At 26.4% G+C, this 19,971-nt stretch overlaps 2 protein-coding genes across 2 annotated transcripts; one reads left to right on the top strand and one right to left on the bottom strand.

Moving 5' to 3' along the window:
• Window positions 1-998: 998 nt before the first annotated feature.
• On the bottom strand, window positions 999-1,466 carry LOC113548059 (zinc finger MYM-type protein 5-like). The gene has a single exon (XM_026948721.1). The coding sequence runs from the start codon at window positions 1,464-1,466 to the stop codon at window positions 999-1,001; it is 468 nt and encodes a 155-aa protein (XP_026804522.1).
• A 6,880-nt stretch (window positions 1,467-8,346) lies between these two features.
• LOC113550161 (cytoplasmic aconitate hydratase-like) lies at window positions 8,347-18,535 on the top strand. The gene is made up of 17 exons (XM_026951850.1): window positions 8,347-8,455; window positions 8,525-8,691; window positions 8,755-8,900; window positions 8,977-9,046; window positions 9,123-9,315; window positions 9,393-9,523; window positions 9,601-9,772; window positions 11,107-11,324; window positions 13,581-13,740; window positions 13,811-14,031; window positions 16,139-16,295; window positions 17,232-17,467; window positions 17,537-17,673; window positions 17,743-17,890; window positions 17,953-18,075; window positions 18,169-18,354; window positions 18,425-18,535. Exons 1-17 carry the CDS (start codon window positions 8,347-8,349, stop codon window positions 18,533-18,535), a joined length of 2,685 nt encoding a protein of 894 aa, XP_026807651.1.
• Window positions 18,536-19,971: the final 1,436 nt, after the last annotated feature.

The raw sequence follows: 19,971 nt of genomic DNA, 5'->3' as shown, positions 1-19,971 counted from the left end.
GTATATATAAATTAATAACAATTGTAGATTTACTTGAAATTGGTTTAACTAAAATATATCGTTTAAATTTAAATTTAAAATTAAACAAACAAAAGTGCCCGTTGTAACATCATAGATGATTGACCAAATTGATTAATAATTTCTTCATAGTCAATTTTAACATCTTTTTCAACGCTAAGCATTAATAAGCTCTCAAGCCTTCCTTCATTAACCGTTGTCCTCAGTCTAGTTTTGATAAGTTTCACCTTAAGAATCATATAAAAAAATTAATAGTTAAATTAATTAATTGTTTAATTACATAATTTAAGTACATTTTTGAAAATTTCCTCTCTGCTGATGCTGAAGACACTGGAATTGTTCCATAAGCTTTAAATGCCAAATATAAATTAGGAAAAGCAACAGATGAATCCAGAGTTGATAATACATGAAGCATGGTGTGTAATTTTATTTTTTCTAATTCATTAGTTATCTTGCTGCTTAAAGCAAGATAACAGCTTGAAGATCACCAAAAAATTTTTTTGTATTGATACTAGAATCGGCAGTATCTACGATTACTAAATTAAGCCTGTGAGCAAAACACCATACGTATATGGCCTTATCATTTTCCTTTTGAATTAATGTTTTTAATCCTTTATATTGTCCCTGCAGTGAAGCAGCACCATCATACTATTGTGCATATAAATATTCTTTCCAATTAATGTTAATATACTGTTGCATTATTTTTTGAAATACATCAAAAATCCCTTTACCTGAACTATCATTAGCAGTTTCCAAAGCAATTAATCTTTCTTTGATATTTCCCATATAGACAAACCTCAACACAAATACTACTTATTCTAAACTCGACAAATCAGTAGTAGTATCTATAATTATACTAAACATTTGTGATTGCTTAACTTCTTCTAATATTATTGAACGAACATACTCTTTCATAATATCTAACAATTTGTTTTGGCTTACATTTGATAAAAATGATATCAGATTCTTTGAAACATTATTTATTTTTTGATGGTGCAAATTGAGAACTGGATGATACTTTCCATTAAATTAATTAGTTCAAGAAAATTCCCTCTATTGTTAGATAATTTGTGCTCATTATGGCCTTGAAGAGCAATGTTTTGTCGAGCAGTATACAATAATGCATTAATGACTACCTTTACAATTTCACGATTTTCAGCTACTTGTTTATTAGTTCCGTGTACCATTTTTAAATCAATTCTATGGTTATTGGTATAAAGTGCTTTACTCATTTTAGACTGTAAATGTTCTGGTAGCAACTCATGTTGTTCAATATTTCTTTTAATATTAGACCATTCATTTGTACCCTGGGAAGCAATTAACAATCTTTTTGCTTTGGGTAAACCAAACATTTTACAAGTCACACAGAACACTTTGTTCAGAGCAGGAGAGTATGATAACCATGATCTTTTACATGGGGGTTGATCCTTGTTTGTAGTAATAAGCATTGTGAAAAGACCTTACCTTTCCTGTTTTTGGATTGGTAGTTATTGGATATTTTTTATCAATCAGAAGGTAATGGTTGATAAGGACCCAACTGGGTAAATAGCAATAGCTGAGAGTATGGTACATTTTCCGGTACATAGGCTGGATCATTTGAAAAATTTTTAATTACTAAATTTAACTCAATATCACCTGAAAATGTATTTCAACTGAATAATTATAATTTATAAATTTAATCACACTATGAACATAAGATTGTACTACATAAATATTATTTGATAAATAAGACATTATATCTCAATATAATCATAATATTTTATCCAGAAGGTCTAACACTTTGAGAAGCTATAACTTGCAGGGTATTAACGAAAAATAAAATGTGAAAATTCTTAAAAAGATAGTTTTATTAAGTTATGATATTTAAATTATATGATGCCATTTGAAAATCAAAAGTTGATAGAGGTTTAACCAATAAATATAAATAAATATAGATGCATTAGCATTAGACTCAGCTACAAAATCAACCTCAGATATGGGAACTAAAATAATTAATACACACATTATTAATTAAATCGTTTAATAAAAATACAAAAAAAAATAAAATATATATTATATATTATAGTTACCAACCTATAATCTCAGGCATAAATATATTTCTATTTGTAATTGAATCTTGTACATCCGTTTCAGATGGTGAGTCTTAAATAGTTAATACGTCATAAAGTATATAAGTTAACATAAACATACAAATTTAAAACAAAGTACCTAATGCAGTAATTTATTATTTTTGTTATTTAAATTATATATTGTCTGGTATAAATCAGTTAAATAGAAATTTTAATTTCTTTAATAATTAATAAATATGAATATAATAATTCAGAAACTATGTCTCTGAACGCTGACCTCCATTAACAGTCGTACGTTCCAATAGTTTCAATATCAATAAGAATTAAATAATATTACCAGATATTTCAGTTGTACAAATAATTTAAAAAAATTACCAATATAAAAAATTCGATTTAATGTTATTTATTTCAATCATTATAATTACCGTTTAAATTTTGGTTTTTTACGTAAAAAATCTATCCAATTTTTGTTTTTGTATCATGCCTTTTTTTTTTTTTTTTTACAGGCTTTTATGTGTCTGTTCCAATTTATATCATTTAGTTCGACACGCTTCCGATCACAAAACTCACATGTATTCATATTTTTTCACAACAATTTATAGTATAAATGAAAATATAAATAAATAATAACTGTACGACTGTATAATTCAGTGCAAAGCGAAGTTGACGACTAACCAGGCAATAAGCATCAACAGCTCGACACCACTAATAAAATAGTAAATGAATAAAAAAAAAAAAACAATATATTGTTGAATGTTGGCCATTATCTATATCTAGACGTAATAACCACAGAATAAATAATAACTGTCGTTATTTATAAACTGTACACATCAAAATGCACAGACGGGTAATACCATCGATTAGGAATTTTGTTAATAGTGGAATAAAATTATTTCTATAATCGTCGTATACCGCCGCCGATATCATCAAATAAAAAATAATCAACTATATGTAATGTAATAAACTAATAAGTTCTATAAACGTCAGATAATATTATATTATTATGTATAACAAAATACTATATAATTATATTGTTGCCACTAGCAGAAAACAATTACCCATTTAACTATTTTAATTCTTAATATAGCAACGAGTGTGTTATTGAGTGTAGTCGACTTGTCAAGCACAGGTGGAAATGTCTCCACCGGTTACCGGTATACAATATTTGTGTTATATTATTGCATACCATAACGTTTGGTATCCAAGTTGGATCCAACTACATACCCGCCCAAACACCCACCCATCCACCAAATTTCCATGACGCCTAGACGTCATTAAACCCCTTTCACCGCGTCACTGTTCACAATTAGATACGAAGTGAAAACAGCTGAACGATTTGATAACGCTTGACACGTCGCATTATCAGTTATCATTAACGGCAAAAATAATTATTGTATTAATTTCACCAGTGGATTGTAGTAGTGTAGACTGTAGAGTACATAGGCTTACAGAGTACAAAATACAGACGTTGTACTGGCCACAGGGCAGTAGGAAATTACCAATCACTTTTTAAAGTTCATTTACTTGTTGATCGTTAGATTTCTTCTCTAATGTTCAAAGACAAATAATTTTTTATTTTTATTATACTGTATACGAATAATATATTAATTAAATCTGGTGGGGAGGGGGGCTGGCAAAAAAATGTAAAAATGTAAAATGCAAAAAATGTGACTGCGCGTGTATCGGCACTCGGCGCAATTGAGCATGAATACATTTTAGATGATAGGATGTCAGATGAACCAGATTCTGATAGTTAATCATGCTGAGAACAAAATTGTTATATATATATGCACAAATGTTTAATTACTTTTTTTTTTTTTTTAACTTTATTTTAAAACAAACAATCTGTAATTAAATTTACAATAAGCATGTATGCTGATATATATAACAATTTGGCATGCGACACGTGAAAAAAGAAGCCACCCAATAGCGACACTTTATAGAAGAATTTTGTTTAATTTATAATTTTTTTTTTTTTAATTATGGTTGAGATCGCGACACCATCTTCTTTTAGTCTGCGAGTAGAATTTTCAGGAATTGAGTCAGAATTTAGTGCTGATATTAGAGGATTTGGGTGATTGGTTAGTCGTGAACGAAATCGTTTATAAAATAGTTTTACAGTTTCCTCTACTGTGTTAATTCTTAAGTCCATGTGAAAGGTGTGGTTTGAAACATTAAACAGAGAATTTGTAATTATGCGAAGAGTTGTGGATTGGTAGGTTTGAATTTTGTTTGTACTTGATTTCTTGGCAGCCCCCCATAGCTGGATGCCGTATGTCCAGATGGGCATCAATAGAGTTTTATAAATGGGTAGTTTTGATTTTATGTTCAGTTGAGAGTGTTTGCCGATTAAGTAGGAGAGAGATTTCCGTCTGGTGTTTAAGAGAATACGTTTACTTTTAATATGGTGGGCCCAAGTTAGACGTTGGTCTAGTATTAAGCCTAAATAGCGAGAGCTAGTAGCTTTAGGAATGATGTGATCATTATGTTTAATTACTAAAAATAAAAAAAAAAATATTATGTTTACAAATTATTTTATACTATTTTATATTTTTATTGTTTATAAAAATTAAAACTTCAAATAAATTCCCAGTAGAATATATTTTTATTAAATCACCGGTTTGACAGATATGTGTAAGTACGAGTGCTACGATAGGTATTATTACGTATAATATAATTATTTAACCTGTATTGTATCATATTATATCACCACTATGCGTGCGCAAAACACCGAAAATCGTGAACTTAACGTGACTATAATTTTAAAACTAATGATTTCCGAAAAAAACTTTTTGCGCCATCATTTTTAAAACATTAAAATACATAGGTTTCAAAAGAAAAATATCGAAATTTCGAGGGGGTACTAAACTAGATTTATACCAAATCGTTATCGTGTTGGAAGAAGAACGAATTATATTAAAAATGTCGCGTATAAGTATACGAATCGCAAAAATATGTATTTATTATTCATAAATCACTTAAAAATCAATTGCAATTGATTGGAATCAGAATGCATTAGTTTTTTTCTTTTTTGATATTGATTTTTCTTTTTTACTATTATACAATTTTACACCTAATTTATACATTTTAAATAAAATATTGTATACATTTCCTTAGTACTTATTATGAATGAACAATTGTCATTGAATGGTCTACTGTCAATATTTCATTTTAATTATTACTTTGTAATTGTAAGGCATGAGTTAATAACTAATATTCAAGGCTATTGTGTATTAAAATGAAAGTATTTTCTGGAATACCATTTTTTTTTTTTTTTTTGTATTTATAGTTCATAATATTATTATAAATATTTTAAACATATTTTTAACTGGTAAATTTTAACTTTGTCATATTATACATTTATAATTGATTATAATGACCTTTGAACATTTAATTAAGTAAGAAATTGGCGGTTTTTTCAATCATGATTAGTTTTTATTTTATTGATTGCGACAATTTTTTTTTCGCCATATGCATAAGATTATTATTATTATCTAATATGTTTTTGTATGTCCATAAACATTTGAGTTCATGCAATTAATTTTGAATATATAATAATTAAAATTAAAATTTTTATTTTATTTCATATACAGGTTCCCAAATGTTGATTTTATTAACTGCATAAACTAAGTTGTATAAGGATTATTTAATTAACATTATTTTTCATTTTGAAATTGATATTTTAGTAAGACAAAGAATAGCATAAATATACATTTTCATTAGTTAAAGTTAAATTTAAAAAATTATAAAAGTACACTAATTATTTTAAATTAAAATATGCTTTTATATTTATAAAAAATATAAATATTAAAAATCTATCCGATCAATGCACAAAAAATACTCTTTTTTATAAAATATATAATAAGGCGCTTTTGCACTAAACTTAACCAGAAAGTCGTAATCGTGGAAATACGGAGTATCTTTGTTCCTATATTATTTGAGAGATAGACAAAGAAAGCAAATGCTGGTGTGGCGGCCCCTTAATGACTTCCACTTTTATAATTTTAAGAACATATTATTATGTAAGAATATTAGTGACTCATTGACTATTGTTTAATAATTTTCAATTTAACTTAACGGCTAATCGAAGTATTTGGTATATTTGCATTTTTTCTATAATAGAGTTACTATCAAAGTTTTTATTTTAATTTTTTTCTTTAATCTTATGTGTAATTTAAGTATAATACTTTTAAAACTTCCTCCTATATTTATTAAAGTTGATAAAAATAACAAAACTACTACCTACCTCTACCTATATATTTATAATTAAATATTAACAACATTGTAATTTGTAAAAACTCAAAATATTCTAATTCAATAATTTTCATTTGGTTGTGTGCAAGTATAATATTGTATTCTGGAAATTTTTTACTTAGGGTTCGAAAAATTTTTATCCCGGGTTTTTCATTTATGGTTTTGTTTTTCTGTTAATTCTTTTTTTACAATTTTAGGGGCTATTATAATTTATATGTGTATTTATACAATTATACCTATAAACTATTTTGATGGGCTACGGTTTGTTTTTTTTTTTAACCATCAAAATTACGCTTATAGCAATAATTTCACTAATTATGCACTATTTTATAATTTAAGTAAATAGTTCATGTACAACTCTAATTTCAATAAAGGCTGCCAATTCAGTAGAAGTAAAAACAATAAATTCAAAGCATCTACTTATACACAATTATTGTTTTAAAGCATGTTATTTTTTTTAGCATTTCACCATAGATTTTTATTATTATATTAGAAATTATAATTATGTATAGTATACAATAATTAATTAATAAATTAAAATTAATGTAACTTGTTTTATATTTAATATTTTTATACTCATAGTTTTTACAAGCATATTTAGCTATTTTTAGTACATAAACGTTATAATACATTTTAATACATTTTTTTTTTTTACTATAAAATAATAACCTAAATATTTTTAAAAATGCGCTCAAAAAAATTTAAAAGCCATATAAATACCAAGATAAATTATATATTTTCTAATTAATACTATAAATCAAAACTTACATTACATAATAAAATACAACAACATTAATAATATAATTCTTTTTTTTATGATAAAGTTCATTAATATTACCTTTTATATTTAAAAATAAAAATATTTTATCAATTAAATACAGTGAAAATTCTTTACAATGAATTTTATGGGATCAAGACATTTTTTTCGTCATAGAGTTTTCATAATCAAGAAGATATAAAAAAAAAACAAAATTTAAAATTGTTGTCTATTTAACTTCGAACTTCTACGTTTTATGCTATCAGGCATTATTATAATGTATATAACATCTTATTTCTTATTAACCCATTAACCCCTAGAATTCACCTATACGTGTGATATTGTATACAATAATTTTAAATATTCTGCCATCATTGTTTGAACTTGTTTAGCCAATATTTTTTTTCTATTTTTCTTTGAACTTGTCCCATGTCTTGGAATAATTTTGGGCCATTTTTATCAAATAAGTATTTTCCGAAAATTATATTATGAAACATAAAATATTTTTTTCGTTATTAAGAGTGACTAATACACTGTAAAGAATGAATTGATTAATAGGCTATAAATCAAAACATCCATTATAATGCAATATTTAAGTTATATAGAGTTTTTTGTTGTAACGAGTTTTATTATGAAGAGTTTTCATTATAGTTTGAAAATTATTTGATTTTGAAATTGTTAAAAGGTACTTAAATTTTTAAAATGGACAATCAAGAATCAATGAAACTTTAATCAATACTAAAAGAAATTGTGAGTTTTTTTTCATCTGGTAAACATTAACTAAAAATATGACAAAAAATAACCATAAATGCAAATTAAGAATCATTTATTTAAATGTTTATATGTTGATGAAACATATTTTTTTTTATTAGTCTTGAAATTATATAATTTCTGCTTTGACAACTCAAGCCATTAGCATTATATTTATATGTACATTACATTTAAGAAAAAAAAGAAGAAAATTACAATTTTAAATTGAATAATTAGATATTTATGTATATTGCTATAATTTTTGGCTATATTAGTAGGTTTAATATTTTGGTTAATTTAAAGTATTCAATTGTATTTGTTTCATTGTGTGTTTAAATTTAGACTTATTCAATCAGGTAGGGCTTATGTTAAGTTTCTCTCTTTGTTTCTTGTATATTAAACATGTTTTTTTAAGAAAGCTTTGCTTAAAAAAATGTGAAAAATACTTTAAATTTAAAACGTATATCAAATCAATTAATTTACATTATATTTAATTAAATGTTACAATTTATTGTTATAGATCCGTTTGAAAGTTTTAAGAAAACAATTAATGTTAGTAACAAGAAATACACTTTTTTTGATTTACCCAAATTTGGTGTTGAATATGGTAATATAAAAGTATATAATTTATTTTAATATTTCATATGTGACAAAACAAAAACATTTTTTATTTTAGATCAACTGCCATTTTCCATCAGAGTACTTTTGGAATCTGCTGTTAGAAATTGTGATAATTTCCAAGTTACTGAAAATGATGTGCAAAAAATATTGAAATGGAAAACTAATCAAACAATTGAAGGAGGTGTTGAAGTTGCATTTAAACCCGCTAGAGTTATTTTACAAGTAAACAATTTATTTAAAAATTAACTTGTTAATTTTAAAATTAATTTCTCAAGTAATTTACAGGATTTTACCGGTGTGCCAGCTGTGGTGGATTTTGCTGCCATGAGAGATGCTGTCAAAAGCTTAGGTGGTGATCCCAAAAAAATTAACCCTGTGTGTCCTTCTGACTTAGTAATTGATCACTCTATCCAAGCAGATTTTGTCAGAGAGTAATATAAATAATTTTATAAGCTATCAATGTTATCATTAAATAAGAATTTTTTTCTAATGCTATGATTATTTTAGAGCAGATGCACAACAAAAAAATGAAAATCTTGAATTTGAACGTAATAAAGAAAGATTCATCTTTTTGAAGGTACTATGATAGTACATTTTTTAACTATTTTAGCTCTTTAATAATCAATAAATGAAATGTATGTGCACATTTTTAGTGGGGAACTAAAGCTTTCAAGAACATGCTAATTGTACCACCAGGTTCTGGTATTGTACATCAAGTGAACTTAGAATATTTAGCACGTGTCGTCTTCACTGATAAAGATACATTATACCCAGATTCTTTAGTTGGCACAGATTCTCACACAACAATGATCAATGGTTTAGGAGTTTTAGGATGGGGTGTTGGAGGTGAACAAATTAAAATAGCAAGTTATTATTATGAAAAATAGTATATATTTTAATGTTTATTTGTTTGTTTTTTTCAGGCATAGAAGCTGAGGCAGTTATGTTAGGACAAGCAATATCAATGTTGCTTCCTCAAGTTCTTGGTTACCAGTTAACAGGAACTCTAAATCAATTTGCAACATCTACCGATTTGGTTTTAACAATTACCAAGGTAAAATATAAGAGATATTATTGTAATGTTATTTATTGTTTCATTAAAAATAAAGTAATTAATTACAATTGTTTTAGCACTTAAGACAAATTGGTGTAGTTGGAAAGTTTGTTGAATTTTTTGGACCAGGAGTTACTCAATTATCTATAGCTGATCGAGCAACAATAAGTAACATGTGTCCTGAATATGGAGCAACAGTAGGTTTCTTTCCAGTTGATCAAAATACACTTTCATATCTTCAACAAACAAGTATGTTGAGTATTTTTATCTAACCTACAACAATACAATATTATATAAAATGTATATTAAAACCGATACATTTTTACATTATTTTTAGTAATAGATAGAATTCACTTATTTTCAAACTTATAAGTAAAAATATCATTAAAGTTTTTTTACAAAAGTTGATTTTTTTAACAAGTCATGAGTATGTAAAATATTAATATTATAAATTCCTTATTGCTCAATTACAAATTAAATTATAATAAAAATACTTTTAGTTTGATGATGGTCAATTTACTCTGATATTTAACCATTGATTATAAAATAGTCTATTCTATAACCAATGGTTTAACGGTTTAACCTAACAACACAAAATTGGAGCTGCTTAATGCATATTATTGTATTTTATTTGTCAGTAAGAATTGATACATCACATTTGGGTACATTTTTCTCTTAACTCACTTTAAAATATAATGTTTACAATATATAGAGTATTATTAAAAGTATACATATGAGAATAACATAGGGTTTTAAACTTTTTCTAATTATTTATGTGGTTTTCTACAGTAGTGCCACATGAAACTTGGTGGCCTTAAGAGGTGTGGTCTCCTTAAACATATAAATTAAATTATTAAATAGTGATACTAGAAAGAGTCTGATGTCATAAAATTAGTTCCATATTTTAAAACTATTTTCAACAAATATAATTAAAAAAAAAAAAAATGATGACGGTTTTGTTGACCTTTAATTTTTACATATCTTTGAAACACCTGGGTCCCTAATGACCACATCCTGAATATGCCACTGGGTTTTTTGCTACTTGGTGATGTATCTAAAATTTATAAAATAAAATAATTTATGAAAAATCTATAATCTATTAAAATTTCTAAAAAATCAGTATAAAATACAGTGTGAGTATTGCTATTACTCTGCTGTACAGTTGGTGTTAAGTATGTCACTATAATGTATGTGCTAAAAAAATCAAGTATGTAATATTTTAAATTAAAAACATTTTTATTGAGTAAAATATTTATGACAATTATTATTAATAATATTGACTAAGAAAAAATGAAAAAAAAAATGACTTCAAAATTCCAAAAAATGGCCTTTAATTACACTTTGTATTAAAAATGCCATGTTTTATAGTAAGCTAAAAATAATACATTTTTACAAATTATTGGCCTTACTTATTAGTTATTAGTAAAGCAGTTTATAACACATTTAGTAAGTTTCAAGCTCAACTATTCAATATTTTGCAATTTTAATAAAATACAAGTTATAATACAAAACTAATAAAATATATAGCTATTCACCCATAATACATTTTTTATTATTCATTGTTTTAATTATTTATGTGTTAGATCGAAGCAGTGATAAAATATCTGCTGTTAAAGCCTATTTAGAAGCTTCCAAAATGCTAAGAAATTATGATGATCCATCTCAAGATCCAGTGTTCAGTCAAATCACTACTTTAGATTTAGGAGAAGTGGTACCATCCATCAGCGGGCCCAAGAGGCCACATGATCGTGTATCTGTATCTGAAGCTCAAAAAGATTTTAAAACGTGTCTTACAAATAAGGTAAGTAGTTTTTATAATTCAATATATTTTGTATAGATACTAAAAATATGTGTTTAGTATATTCAATATCCTTGATATATGATACAATAATAGTAAAAATAACTATTCATTGGTAAGCTTGGAGATTTTATTAAAAGTGGCAATTAATTAATAGAATTTAAATAGGTACTATTATTATTATACATTAAATCAGTGTAGTGTATAATGAGCTTTCAGCACTATATTAGTTTAATTTTCTATTTTGTAGAATAGACATTAACTGCAAAAAACATACTTTTATTTTTAAAATTTGATAGATACTGCATTTTTTATTAACCTATTTTAAAGTGGCAATGGATTACTTAATTGATTTATCAAAGGAATTATAAGTAATTTAAACTAGAAATGGCTCTTTTCATTGGAAATATGGGACTACAGAATGCATCTAAAAAGTTTGTTAAATTATAGTTTTAGCCTATACAAAGAATAAACAAATAACTGATATAATATTGTGTAAAATTAGAACCATTATAAAAACAATTGTTTTCACTCACAAACTTTGATCTCATTATTTAATATATTGTAAATATTTTTTAAATGCTAAATTTATTTTAATATTTTTCAATAACATACCAAATATTTATACTAACACGGTTATGAGTAATTTAAATAAGTGTAGTATATTCTTATTTTATTACAATAAAAATATTTTGTCTTCATTAATTCAATAAGTATACATAATGTTAGGACTGTTAAAAATGTTAAAATATTAGTCATTATTCAACTTACAAGTTACAATATATATTTTACTTAAAATAGTTACAATGCATTTTAAACATTCTATTAATAAATAAATATTTCTTAAAAGTAAAATTGGTTTCGTTATGTTTAATTTTGAATATGTACAACTGTACAAGACAAGTATAACACATTTCAGAAAAAAAAAATTATTAGCAGGTATTTTATCAGTTTCAAATAATTACAAATTAGCTGGTATTTCATTACTAATCAATTAAATGAATAATTGAAGTTTTATCTTTACTTTATTTTGAAAATTTGTTCTGCACACTACATTAAACATTTTTTTTAAATCAATAGGATATCCTTTAAAATTTATTTAATAGCCAAATCAAAAATAAAATATTAATTATTATTAAAATAATATTGAATCTCTTAAAATGTATTCTTGTCATGTATACAATAATTGTATTTAATAGATGTTCACATTACTTGTTTAATTTAATTTTAACATACGTAATATTTTATTTAAACTCAACATTTATATATTTGCTGATAAAATATAAATGTGTTTAATAATTACATTTTAAATGTATACATGCATAATTTTCTATTTTTACACGAATAATAAATAAAAAGATATTTAAATCAAATATCAAATAATTCAATAATATTTTTATTACTTTTGTCAAATATATATAATTTATAATTAGTATCATACTTACATAATATTTTGATATGAAACTATTTTTTATAGTGCAAACACCGTAATACATATTAAAGACTTATAGATATTTATTTTTATATGGAATATACATACAATCTATACCTAAGAGGCACAATAGTTATTAAATATATGAAAAACGGGCAATTTAAATATACCTATTAAAATTACTAATAAACGAGATTTTTTTTCGATCAATACTTGTAATTCCTTTTTTTAAATAAATTTAATACATAAATAACGGTGTACATACCTTTTAGTCAAATGCTTTTATAGTCTGATCAAATATTTAATCAGTCAAAAATTAAAATGCTTCATGAATTGTCACCAGTGATAGAATTTAATTATGAGTACCAACTAGAAACAATTCATGGTGCCAGTGGCGTAACTTGTAGTCAATTCTGGGGGGAGGGGCAAGCAGTAGTAAAACTAAAAATACGTTATTAGTATAAATAAATAAAAAAATACTTTACTCATTTTTTTTACATTATAAAACTGATAAAACGATATAAAACTCAACAAAATTTTATTTTAATTTTGTTATTTACCCGCATTTTTGTATTAATATTATAATAAATAAAATATAAAATTAATGGTATTATGTAATAATGTGCTATTTACAAAGTTACAATAGGTATTCTAATCTAAGTATTAAAAGTATGTTGTACTTAGTATCATTTTAATCTGTAGGAAATACAAATTATTTTAAACAAAATATTAAAGTAAATATTTGTAAAAAAAAAATGTTTTAAAATTTATTTTTCATTGCATTTTATACTTTTTAGTTATAGTAACACAAATTATATTATTTTTAGATTGGATTTAAAGGATTTCACATTAGTCCCGACAAATTGAATGCCAGTTGTGAATTTGAATTCAATAATCAAAAATATACATTAAGACATGGATCGGTTGTTATTGCTGCCATTACTTCATGTACAAATACAAGCAACCCCAGTGTAATGCTTGGAGCTGGTAAATAAATAATGAATTTTACATTAAAAAATGAAACTTTTAAATAATTTTCTAATCGTCGTGTTCATAGGTTTATTGGCTAAAAATGCTGTCGAAGCGGGTTTATCTGTGGCGCCATATATCAAAACTAGTCTTTCACCTGGTTCGGGGGTAGTTACTTATTATCTGCGAGAGAGCGGAGTTACCCCAGCTTTAACAGCACTTGGTTTTGACACCGTTGGATTCGGTTGTATGACGTGTATTGGAAATTCTGGACCTTTGCCCGAACAAATCGTAAACGCTATTGAGTCGGTAAGTTGAATACAGAACTAATAAATTATTATTGGTTATTATTTATTTAGCAATGACTACTAATTAAGCCGATTAAGGATTGTCATTTATGATACTCTTGAGAATTTTTGATAAAAAAATACAGTTAATAAATGTTTTTATTTCTGACAGATGATTAATAATAAAATAAAATATAAATGTAAAATATTATATTCAATTTAATGTGCTCGACGCGATCATTATAATATGTAGGTGTACTGTCAATTTATCGTAAACAAATTACCGTGCAACAATTGACCGAAAACAATTGATCGTAATTGCAATTTACCGAACGATAATTGATCGCAAACTATATAGATTATTTCAGGGTTATTTTATAAGGCCAATATTATTTTTTCGTAACTTTATTCGATAGTTAATGATCAAGTATTATCAAACATTATACTCGTGCCTTATTTTATCAGTCCGTATTTTTCCCTAAATCGTATAGATCACCATGAAACACTACGGAAATATATCAGTACTGACACAATCAGGGACGTACACAGAGGGGTGTTTTGGATGTTCAAACACCCCCCGAAATATTTGGTTTTCGTATGGTTATTTACTTATTCTATTTTAATGTTAATTGTCATATTATACTTTGATAGACAGGTATGATATTACATTGTGTTTGTGAAAAACCAGTTAAAGCAAAAATAAAAATTTAATACTAACAAATTAGAATAATCGGTGATATTGAATTGAGTCCATGCTTTTATGTATTTGAATTGATTCCAGTTTATTATCTTAATTCTTAATAATATCTTTGAATTGAGTCCACGTAAATAAAATGTGATAAAAACTACCTACACAGTAAAATTTACTCAAAAGTCAAAATTAAATGTTTTTTTTTTCATTTGGCCCATTCGGGACATCCAAATATTTTTATTCTTGTGAACACTCTTCTAAGAATACAGTCTGATATACATATAAAATTAAAAAGCAAAGTAAAAAACATGTAAAGAAACATTATATAAAAATATTGCATATTATAATTTTAAATTGTAAGTTAAATTTTTTCATTTTTATATACCGAACAACATTTTTTAAACATCTTTAATCTAAGACGAAAAAATATATTTTTAACCATACATGTAACCAGAATTGAGCCAAATTTATTAAAATTAAATATATATTTAAAATATTTGCATTTGAATTTCAAATTAAAAGTTATTACTGAAAATGTTATTTTCCGATCAATTGCTGTGGTAAATTGCAATTGCGATCAATTGGCTTGCGATCATTAATTTGCGGTAAATTGTTTACGATCAAATGATGTGTATCCTAATATGTAGTATACTAGTATACAGTATACATATAATATTATGTGTATTTCGTTGGCATACAAGTATGATAAACATGACTGTGAACTGCAATGGCGTCACAGAGTCTATGACTTATGAGAGAGAGGTATATATAGGAATTATTTTCAGTATGGGCTAATTTACAACCAGAAATTATGACATAAATAATACTAATAGAGTAATTTAAATTTATAAATAAATATTTATTATTAAATTATACATATGTAAAGTAAATTAAGCATTTTTCAACACTTGATTGAATCTGAAATTTCACTAGGGGCCCCCTCTATATAATACGCTACTGATGAACTGATAACATCAAGTATTTCATTGTAAAAAAATTAAATTTCAAATGAGTAGTTAATATTAGTATTTGTTATAAGTCACTTAGTTAAGTTTTAAGTATAAGAACTATTTAAAGTTTTAATGAGCAGTGTAGAGGACAAATATTTTGTGAGGTACTCCTATAACTATACTCCACTTATATTAGTTCATTTGTTAAAACTTTAAACATTTATTAGTCCTTATTAAAAATTCGATTTTTTTTACATTAAAATATTTTTAAAAAAAATATCTGCTTAGGAATTTAAAATTAAATATATATATTACCATTAAAAAAATTAATAAATACATATTTTTAATGGCACAGTCTGGTCAGTTATAAGTTAAAGATTAATAGTGTCTTAAGTTTAAAAAATCAATATATAAAAAAATGTATAATGTTTACATTAAAAAAAGAATTATATTAATATACTCGAATATTTATTTGTGTCGTAATTCAGAACGAATTAGTCTGTTGTGGAGTTTTGTCCGGCAACCGGAACTTTGAAGGCCGCATTCATCCAAACACACGTGCCAACTATTTAGCTTCACCGCTGTTGGTCATTGCATACGCGATCGCTGGACGCATGGACATCGACTTTGAAACTGAACCTATAGGTAAGCGTTAAAAATGTTTTCATATAAAACGTGACCTCTATATCTGATTGTTGGGACACTTGATAACTTACGTAGTTGTTGTTATTTAAAGTACCCCTTCTTTTTTTATTCTCATCGACTAGATGCCCCGAAAGATAAATTATGGGGAAAATGCATATTTCTCGAATTCTTTAACTCTCCCTTTCATAGAATTATATAAATTAAACATTAAGCATTCAAGCTCCTTAAGCAATCGCCTATTAAGGCTGTTGGAGTAGAATATTTTGAATATTGACAATTTATTGTACTTAGAATGTATGTGTTTTTTATTAAAACTTTTTTTTTGTCATAAAGAACATCAGTGCCGTAGTCAGAATTTTTTTTCGGTGGAGGGCTTAATTTTTGATGGCCAATTATAACTACAAATTAAGTTTGCGTTATATTTCTAACAATATAACTCATATAATTATACATATTAATATATTATCAAATCAAGATCAAGTAAGTGTGATAGAACGGCGTTGCTTTATCACCACAATTCACAAACAATTAATGATTTTATTTTAGCTATTTTTCGTATTCGGGGCAGCGGGTAATCACAGTATCAAGCATATAAAATTGTATTTTTAATAAAATTAATAAAATTATTGCAGTCTGACATTTCTGGGGGGAGCTTAAGCTCATAGGACCCCCTGACTATGGCACTGAAGAACGTTATTACGTTAGTATGACAGAGTTAAAATCACATACAATTTTAAAATATTCCATTTTTAAACGTTCCTTAAAATTGGCCACCAAATTTATTTATCTACTTTAACTGTTAAAAGAGAAACATTTTTCGAGTACTACCAGTGGTCCGCTTTAAAAAAATATATATTTTTTTTTATTGAATTTAGCAGGTACATATTTTTATTAAAATAAAATTGATTTAATGTATTATTATTTATATATTTTTAGGTAATGATAAAAATGGTAAACCAGTATTTTTGAAAAATATTTGGCCATCTAGAGCATTGATCCAAGCTGTTGAAAAACAAACTGTTATTCCTGCAATGTTCCAAGATGTCTATGCTCGCATTGAAAATGGTTCTAATGCTTGGCAATGTTTACAAGCCCCAGACGGCCAATTATACCCATGGGATGTATCATCTACTTACATAAAAAACCCTCCGTTTTTTAATGGCATGACAAAGGTATATACCATAACATAATAAATAGTATGAATAGTTCTCATAGTTTCAACACAAATATTTCTTGTTTAGACATTACCTGGTGTTCAATCAGTAAAAGGGGCCCATGTATTATTGTTTCTTGGTGATTCTGTAACAACTGATCACATTAGTCCAGCTGGTAGTATTGCAAAAAATAGTTCTGCAGCTCGTTATTTAGCTTCGAGAAAGTGAGCTTAAACATTTTATTAATTTAAATAATTAGATATGTTAAAAACTAAAATTCCAATTATTTTTAGTATCACTCCTAAAGACTTTAACTCTTATGGCTCCAGACGTGGAAATGATGATATTATGACTAGAGGAACGTTTGCTAACATTAGATTAGTAAATAAGTTGGTGAAGAACACTGGACCAAAAACATTGCACATTCCTAGTGGACAAGAGGTTATACATATTCTTAATCTAATACTTTTTTGTTGAATTAATTATTATTTGTATATTTTTAGTTGGATGTCTTTGATGCAGCTCAAATTTATGCTAAAGAGGGAAGACCGCTCATTGCTATTGTTGGCAAAGATTATGGATCAGGTTCATCAAGAGATTGGGCAGCGAAAGGAACGTTTTTACTGGTAATATATTTATATAATTTATACTATTTTTAATATAAATTGCTTATGATAAAAATATTTTTAATTTTAAAATATGGTTTTTATTGTCTGTAGGGAATTAAAGCTGTGATTGCTGAATCTTACGAACGTATTCATCGTTCCAACTTGGTTGGTATGGGAATAATTCCATTGCAATTCCGTGCCGGAGAAAATGCTGAAACATTAAAACTTACTGGTCATGAAATATATGACTTAAATATTCCACAAAACTGCAAACCATTGCAAGAAATCCAAGTGAAAGTAAATAATAAATAAAAACAATGTTTTTGGGAATTTATTTTATAGCTTAATTATTTATTTTATTTTTTAGACCAACACAGGTGTCACATTCAATGCCATTTTGCGTTTTGACACTGAAGTGGATATACTATATCATAAACACGGAGGAATTTTGAACTATATGATAAGAAAAATGCTTTAGAATCAATAATTTTAGCATTTTTCTTATCATATAGTTCAAAATTCCGAAACAAAAACATATCCACGATCTAATGTTTTTTCACCAAATTATAGAATATATTAAAAAATAAATATGTGATGTTACCATAGTTGTTGTTTATAGTTGCATCTATTTTTAATAATTAATTAATGCGAATAAAAATTGAAAATTTCGAAAAATGAAAATTCTCGTTTACGAACTGTTTGGGAAAACCGTGAGAGAGGACTTAAGTCGTAAGACATTAAGACATTAATAAACTGATCTCTGCAGTAACCAACTACTGAGCTAGATGAATAATTTTAATTTTTCGAAAAACAGTCAAAATTTAAAAATAGTTCAAATAGATAATTGTTAAATAGTTATACGGGTGTATACGGTATACCATAAAGAAACGTATGCGTATACGAAAAAACAAACGATTTGATTTTCAACTATTTTTGCACCCCGATTACGGCGTAAATAATGATCCTACGCATTTTGTCAATAGAACCTTTATAACTCGTCATGGCATTTTTGAGCCAGCACTTTAATTTCAAAATGACTGAATAAAAACTCAATTTCAAAAAATTTGGAAAATACGTAAAAACTAAGTGCCAAAAAATCATAACTTCTCAACAAAACATCTAATTCTTTCGGTTTTGGTATTGTTGGATTTTTCACAAAAATGTCTAAATGATGCATAAACAAAACTGCTCTAATCACTCAAAGTCTAAGTGATCCGTGACGACAAAGTTCAAAGATCGTAAAATTCTAACTTCCAACGCCAAAAAAAGGGAAAAAAGGCTCCTATAGTGTCGATACAAGATGCCAATTTTGATCATCGACCTACAAAAAACCAAACCTGCGAATTTCAGAAACGTGGACCAAAACCTAAACATTTTTCAAAATATCCACGAGGGGCGGGGGCACAAGGAGCTTCCGACTACCGAAAGACTTTATGTAAAATGACTTAAAACAAAACTTTTCGTGAAGAAACTATGCCCCTACATCGAAACCCAGCCGAGTAACACTCGACTAAAAAACTCAAATTTCGGAATTCCAAGGCCCCAAAGTGGAGTAAAAACGACTCTTACGGTCTCGATGAAAGAAACCACTTTTGATCAACGTTCACCAAAATACCAGAATCTTGAGTTTCAGACACGTCGAATGACCACCACTAAGGTTTTTCAAAAATATAAAGGGGAGGGGAGGGTTGAAGGTACCCCAACTACGGGGGACTTTTTGGAGGGGCCTAACCAATGTTTAGAGGCGTAACTTTTATAGCTGTAGAGAGAATAGTTTCTTTGTATGAATTTTTCAAAATTGTACTATATCATATCCTTGCTGCATGATGCCAAAAATTTGGACTTGACCACTTGACACAGAAATCGTCTTCATATAGCAAACAACCTTCAAATCGGGGCTGAAAACGAGGTATT

Source organism: Rhopalosiphum maidis, chromosome 4, assembly GCF_003676215.2.
Source record: "Rhopalosiphum maidis isolate BTI-1 chromosome 4, ASM367621v3, whole genome shotgun sequence".
Taxonomy (NCBI): Eukaryota; Metazoa; Arthropoda; class Insecta; order Hemiptera; family Aphididae; genus Rhopalosiphum; species Rhopalosiphum maidis.
Note: the sequence above shows the minus strand (reverse complement) of the source record. Positions and strands in the feature narration are given on the sequence as shown.

Excerpts from the sequence above, each read along its gene's own strand:
- LOC113550161 (XM_026951850.1), top strand. The coding sequence starts at position 8,347 with ATGTTACAATTTATTGTTATAGATCCGTTTGAAAGTTTTAAGAAAACA. Across the intron at positions 9,316-9,392 it reads TTTAGGATGGGGTGTTGGAG|GCATAGAAGCTGAGGCAGTT; the intron begins GTGAACAAATTA and ends TGTTTTTTTCAG. Across the intron at positions 18,355-18,424 it reads TGCAAGAAATCCAAGTGAAA|ACCAACACAGGTGTCACATT; the intron begins GTAAATAATAAA and ends TTTATTTTTTAG.
- LOC113548059 (XM_026948721.1), bottom strand. The coding sequence starts at position 1,466 with ATGCTTATTACTACAAACAAGGATCAACCCCCATGTAAAAGATCATGG.